The sequence below is a fragment of the Ictidomys tridecemlineatus genome, chromosome 3 (assembly GCF_052094955.1).
Source record: "Ictidomys tridecemlineatus isolate mIctTri1 chromosome 3, mIctTri1.hap1, whole genome shotgun sequence".
Classification (NCBI taxonomy): Eukaryota; Metazoa; Chordata; class Mammalia; order Rodentia; family Sciuridae; genus Ictidomys; species Ictidomys tridecemlineatus.
Window position 1 is genome coordinate 115,719,682 of NC_135479.1, and position 6,915 is coordinate 115,726,596.

Here is a 6,915-nt window from a genome sequence, read left to right on the forward strand (position 1 = left end):
CAGTTGTTGATAGACCTTTATTTATTTATTTATTTATTTATTTATGGTGCTGAGACTTGAACCAGTGCCTCACACATGCTACTGCTCAGTCCCAGCCCCAGCCCTTCTTTACATTCTTCAAAGGCAGTTTTCATCCAATTCCAAACCTGATCTTTTATTTCACCTTTTGCAGAAGTCTATGAAGATCTTTTCACCCAGATTCATCTGAGTTCTAGATCTATATATCCAACCTCCTTGATATCATAAAGGTACCTCTAACTCAACATAGCCTAAATTGAACTGTTTTCCCCCTAAGCTTTCCTTTTTCCATTGTGACCAAACTTGGTACATGGCACCATCTAATAGCATATATATGAAAGACTCTTGACAGACACTTCTCCCTTCATCAATGCATGACCCATGAGATGATCTGAATCCTCCTCTCCCAAGTTGAAACTCTCTAAGTGATGGGAACTGTGGGAGGTGATTAGGTCATGAGCCCTCATGATTAGGATTACAAATACCCTTATAAAAGTTTTTGTTCAGTACTGGAGATTGAACCCAGGGTCAGGCTACTACTGAGCTTCATCCCCAGCCATTTTTATTTTTTGACACAGGTCTCACTTAAGTTGCTGAGGCTGGCCTGGAACTCGTGGTCCTCCTTCCTCAGCCTTCTGAGTCACTTGGATTATAGGTGTGCACCATCACACCCAGCAGTTTAAAATAAAAACTTATAAAAGCTGACTTGCTAGTCTACAGAACTGAGAAATAAACTGTCACCGGCTATAAGGTTATTTTATTGTAGTAGCTAAACTATACTGACTTCCTCACCAAATCCCACATATTGTATCTTCTGAAAATCTTTTATCCATTCCAATCATCTTCCACTGGATACTGCAGGTTTCCTTTCTTCCCTCATACAATCGAACCTTCAACACAATGCTATGGTCCCTTTTCAAAAGCATCTCATGCTGGGGATTCAACCTAGGGCCTCACATGCATTAGGCAAGTATTCTGCTGAGCTGCACCCCCATCCCTACCCTGTTTAAAATTCAGCACCTCCCCATTGCTCTCAAGATGGAAGACAGGACTTCAATACTGTATCCATCAACTAGTTTCTGCCTTTTCAGATTATACTCACAACCACATAGATCCTACACTTGGAGGCTCAAACACTTCCTCAGGCACTTGCCCTGAGCAAACTGTTTCTGTAACTTTTTTTGTAGCACAAAATAATTCTCGTTATTTCCCTCATAGCAGTAGCACAATCAGCACACAAGGAGTTGCTGCAATAGTATTTTTAGGAGAGTGAGTCAAAACTTCTAGAAGCCAATCATTTCAAACACTACACAAATCAGTTTGTCAACCTATAAACTGATCCCAACCTGTGATCAAGACATATTTGGTATCACAATGTTTTGGCAGCAAGGTGCATCACCTCAGTTTTAATATAAACAGCCACATTAAACCTGTCAACATTCAACCTCCTAAATTTTGCCAAATCATTCTGCTTAAAGAGCTTCTAAAGGGGGCTGGGGATGTGGCTCAAGCGGTAGCGAGCTCGCCTGGCATGTGTGCGGCCCAGGTTCGATCCTCAGCACCACATACCAACAGATACAACAAAGATGTTGTGTACGCCGAGAACTAGAAAATAAATATTAAAAATTCTCTCTTAAAAAAAAAAAGAGCTTCTAAAGGGAACTGGATTTTAAAGACCATTTCATTTTTAGAATGGGGGAGTGGCAAAATAGTTTGAGAAGAATGCTAAGAAAGTAGCTTTAGGGGGTTAAGGGTTCAGATCTGAAGCACCTTGATATACAACTCCTAACAGGTTGAGCAAGAATGCTGTTTACCCATATATAGCCTTTAAGCTAATTAGCAAAGAGTATTTTCTGAAGCATCAGGCTTTATGATTCAATAAACACTGAGCACCGATCTGCAATTATTCTAGGCACTCAGGACAGTATTTATAAACTGCACAAAGCAGCTGAGAGAGTCAAGAGATATCACTTTCCAATATACAAAACTATATGTAAAATAGAGCTTCTATATTATTTTCTGCACAACATCATTTTTACCAGACATCTGTAAAAGCAATGAAATTCTGGAAATCCTGAAAGCACGCTACTAACTACGAGCTTTTAAAAATACTTAGTGAAACTAAAGGAAAATCAAAATCATGTAAACAGCATACTCTTGCATAAAAGAATGAGACAGACTTTGAGAACAAATTTTTTATTCAATGATAGTCCATCTTTAGATGTTTCTTTTTCATGTACACTTCATTTGTTTTATTAAAAAGTAAAGCCCTAAAAAGGGAGACCAGTTAATCCTCAGACTCTGATCCATCTTCATCTTGACTAATCTGGAAATAACGAAGTTCATAAGTCTCCTTGTCAGATGCGACCACACGAAGCCAATCACGAAGATTGTTCTTCTTAAGGTATTTCTTAGTAAGATATTTCAAATACCTTTAAAATAAAAACCAAAAATCTCATTAAGAGAATCCCTGTTATGAAAAGGCTTAAAAAATCCTTTGGCACATTCATCTTTTGAGCTTCTAGTTCCTTTAAAAATTGTCCTTTCACTAAAACAAAGCACTGTGTAAAGTTGCTTGGGATACAATCAGTAGTTCATGCCCTATGAAACTCTGCTCCCATCTCCCTAAAATAAATTTTCTTTACATTGGAAGCAAATATATTAGATTACAATGGTAGCTTTCTTTTCATTGTTGCTACACAGCCAATGAAGCACTATACAACTTCTCTCTTAAAATACATCCTTTACATGTATTTCATGTTCCCTTCACCACCACAATCACTCTCCACCCCTTACTCCAAAATTCAACCTTGGATCAGTTGGCTGCAACCTGTCAAAAGACCATTTATAAATTCAAGGTTTTGTTTTGTTTTGGTAGCAGGGATTGAACCCAGGGACACCGAGCCACACTCCCAGCCCTTTTTCATATTTTCCTTAGAAACAGGTTCTTGCCATTTTATTTAGAGCTCAGGGCCTAAGTTGCCGAGGCTGGTTTTGATCCTCCTGCCTCAGCCTCCCAAACTGCTGGGATTACAAGTGCATGCCACCATGCCCAACAAGTTCAAGGTTTTTGAGACTCTTTCAAGTAGCATCTGCCCTTGGCATGGTCTAAATTTCTTCACTCCAGCCACTCCCTTTCATTACACTATACAACAAATCAAATTACCAAACTTTCTTCCTAAGCTTTACTACTCTTTGCTAATGCTACTCCTTCTTTTGGAATACCTTGTAACACAGGCCAACAATGTTCGTTAAGTCTTAAATTAAGTCATTCTATGAATTTTTTTGTGCTTACTCAAACTCACATATACTAATTACAGAATTACACCTTGTAATTATCTGGGAGTCTAGACACAAGGTCCTTGAGGACAATGTGACTACATTTTCAGATTAGCTCAAAACTTCAGCTGACATGCATGGCCACCATTTTAGTCCAAGTGACCACGAGCTCTTTCCTCAACACCAAGTTCACCAACCCACTCCTTTTTAGCCACAATGACCAATGGCTTCCCAACACAGACCAAAACCCAAAACCCTCTCTATGGCTTAACCCTATATTCCAGACCCACCAGCCTCTATTTATTTTTTTTGTGGCGCTGGGGATTGAACCCAAGGCCTTGCAAGCACTCTACAAACTAAGCATATCCTCTGCCTTTAACAATTCCCTTATGTGCAAGGATAACTCACTCCTGCATTTCACTTGGGTGAGGTGTTTTATTTAAAACATCAACTTTCCACTCCTAGGGTCATTGTTAAGTCACCCGACCCTATAATAATGCTGCCTGATAGTGTTCAATATTTGTGGAATACGTAAGAATGAAAATTGGTAGCAAGATGTTAAAAATTGAGATTTTGTCTTTGACTGAATGCCTCTACTATATAAGCCTTGATGAGGAAAGATTATCACTGGTAAATTGGGACATTTCTTCCAAGTAGAAATATTTCTTGTAACATATTCACTATAATTCACTGTACAAAGAACCTTGGATATGAGTTGACTATACCTAGCATTAGTTAATGACAAAACACTGCAAAATACTGGCACTCAGAAACTAATATACTTTGTGTTCATATAGCTCTTTAAGTTCAAAGCATTCATTATCTTGCTATCATCAACATTTATTCTTCAATAAGAACACTAGGATTACATAATCTAAAACATTTCATAAACTACATTAAAATTTGCAAAACAAGTACCAACCTCTTAGAGAACTGTTTCTCAGAAACAACTGTGATTTTATTCTTGAAACGTTCAATGTGAACAACATTCCCGAGATTTCCAGTTTTCCCATTGACTTTAACCTTCTCCCTCAGGAACTGTTCCTATTTCAAAACAGAGAAAATGCAAAACTAGGGAAGAAAACCCTAGACATTCACTAGGGAAGGTACCCTAGGAAGAGAGCTCAGGTTAATGTCAAATATTGCATATTTAAATTGTTATCAATAACTATACAATTAGAACAAGTAAAACAATACCTACAAAATTTCCAGAATCAAAAATCCCATCTTCTACAGGATGAGTAAGGTCCAAATTAAACTTCCAAGTGGTCCTCTTAGGCTTCTTGTCTTTCTGCTACAAAATTTAACAAAATCATGATGCTACATGATAATTATTCAGTTCATAATAAAACTTCAAGACTTTTACTAATACAGTATGTACTGTACACTTGAGGTTATATATAGAAATGGTGCAAAATTCTAAATTGTTTAATAGCGTTTTTTTCAACAAGACTGTGAAGATGGGCATGCTCTTTGTTTTAAATCAGTTTTTGTGAATTTCAACAGAATTTTCCCTTTTTGCTAGACATCTCATAAGCACAAAACAGAAAACTTTGATACATGGTAAACTATTTTCTTCATTAGAAATGACTCCAAAGAATCCAATTTTGACGGTAGCTGAAAAAGGTGAAGGAGTATCTACTTCCTATTCCAACTTACAGCTAAAATGCCCACTAGATATTGATTTGAACCTTTAACCAAGTTCAATTGTTCAAATGGCCAAGAAAAGACTTTATAGGCTTTCCTTATTTTTCAGACACCTCATATTCAAATTTAAACTATCAGTGTTTACTACAGAACAAGCACTGGTTTACTGCTAACCTCCCACAGGTAGTTCACCCACTAGCCCTAGCTCAGTTAAAAGCCAGAGAATTCCACCCACCTGTCTACAGAATTCAAACGTTTATTATTGAAAATATGGAAAAGATGCAGAGAGGGGGAACCTTTGTTTGGTGGTTCCTTAATTGTAATAAATCAAGACCACATAAGCAAAACATGGCTAACAAAATACTCCAATAAAAGCAAATAATAAAAAAACCAAATTAACATAGAATGTCATATCCAAATTAGATCCACTCAGATGGATATCAAATATTATCATCAGTCTGCTTTTTCAGGAAGCCTGGTAACTTGTGCTCCCTCCTGAATATGTAAAACTTGGAATCCGGATTAGTGGGTGCTGGGCCTGACTTATTCTTGGCCCAATACCTAACATTCCTATTAAGGTAAATAACTTGGAAAATGCATATAGTTTCTGTACAACCTAACAATTAACTTACAGCTCCTCTGGGCATTATTCAGTTCTATCTAACCTAGCATTTTTTCGTAACAATTTGTGTTAAACTCCCAATACAGACATTAACTAGTCAATATTGTTTAGGACAATTTAACATCTTGTCTTCTTATTAATGTTTTAAATTTGAAGAACAATATTTTTTTTTATATTGCTGGAGCGTCATCACTTAACTTTTTCAAAAACTGCTTGGAGAAACTTCCTCCCTAAACTACTTCTAAAGTTTTGAAAACATTGGCCGCCGCAGCTCCTTCGGGCAGAAACAGCCGCCAGACCTGCCCGATCACCAACCTCTCCCCTTCCTGGCACAAACTGGCCACAGCGTCACCAGAGCCAGCAAGACACGGTCCAGCGCCTGCTCGTGGTCGTGCCTCCCTTCTCACGGCATTTTAAGCCACTTCCTGGCCCAGGTACAGCTCCACCTCCAGCAGACCGCATGGCAGCCATGGACGTCTCAAAAACCAACTAGGTAGCGTTGGTGTTTTTGATAGTGTTCCCGACCCGGTGTATTTCTTCCCTCCCTCTATCTCCAGTGAGATGTCACCAGCCAGAAGTTAAGAACCTTCCGCACCGCCAAACACTCTCATCAAGACCCACCGTACTCACCGGCGCCATCTTGACAGCCAGCAGCGTGATCAGAAAGGGAGGGAGCGCCGCGCGACACGTATTTATACCCAGACGCTGCGTCACACGCCAAGAACGTAAAATCACCGCCTCCAGGAACAGGACGTAGGGAGGAGCGCGGAGGCCAGTAACCTAGGAAACCGTGGCTGTGGCCCCAGGCGAGTAGCCTCTGTTGGCGTCAGGTATTCTGCGAGCGCCTTCCAGCGGTCGTGGTCGAAATGTTCTCCGGTTTGGCTCCTAAGGAATTCCTAGAAGCTCACAGACCACGGGGATTTCTGCAGTTAACTTGTGGTTACTCCCAGATGAAATCACACAAGGAATGCTGGAGTCATCTTTTCACGAATCACCTGGACCTTCTGTGCAGTCAGGGCAAGGCAGTGTTTCGGGTTGGTTAGAGATTGTCTCTCATATTGCAGTTATAAGACTTCGCGGAAAAGTTATTTGTATTTTGTCTGTTGAGGGAAATCGGTGCTTCGGGGAGCCAAAATAAACTCGGTTCTCGGAGGGAAAATCTAAGGGAAAAACGCGTGGTGTCTACTTCTTGTTTGAACATTGGGTATAAATTATTCTGTTTTATTCTGGTTTCTAGAGGTAACTCCAGGTCTACTATCTTCCATCTAAAATGCTTCCCAGTTAATATTCAATGAATATCTGGCGGGGACTATCAATTTGTACAAGGCACATAAGGGTGGAGGTATCTT

The 6,915-nt window shown here is 39.4% G+C and overlaps 1 protein-coding gene across 2 annotated transcripts; it reads right to left on the bottom strand.

Moving 5' to 3' along the window:
* Positions 1–2,198: 2,198 nt before the first annotated feature.
* On the bottom strand, positions 2,199–6,350 carry Rpl22l1 (ribosomal protein L22 like 1). 2 transcript variants are annotated; one of them, XM_005332479.5, is made up of 4 exons: positions 6,197–6,350; positions 4,499–4,591; positions 4,220–4,341; positions 2,199–2,450 (listed from the first exon to the last, which is right to left on the bottom strand). In XM_005332479.5, the coding sequence occupies exons 1-4, from the start codon at positions 6,203–6,205 to the stop codon at positions 2,306–2,308; spliced, it is 369 nt and encodes a 122-aa protein (XP_005332536.1). In that variant the 5' UTR covers positions 6,206–6,350; the 3' UTR covers positions 2,199–2,305. The 2 variants fall into 2 exon arrangements, with proteins under 2 accessions (XP_005332536.1, XP_005332537.1); XM_005332480.5 differs by having other exon boundaries at positions 4,499–4,588; positions 6,197–6,240.
* Between the last annotated feature and the right edge of the window lie 565 nt (positions 6,351–6,915).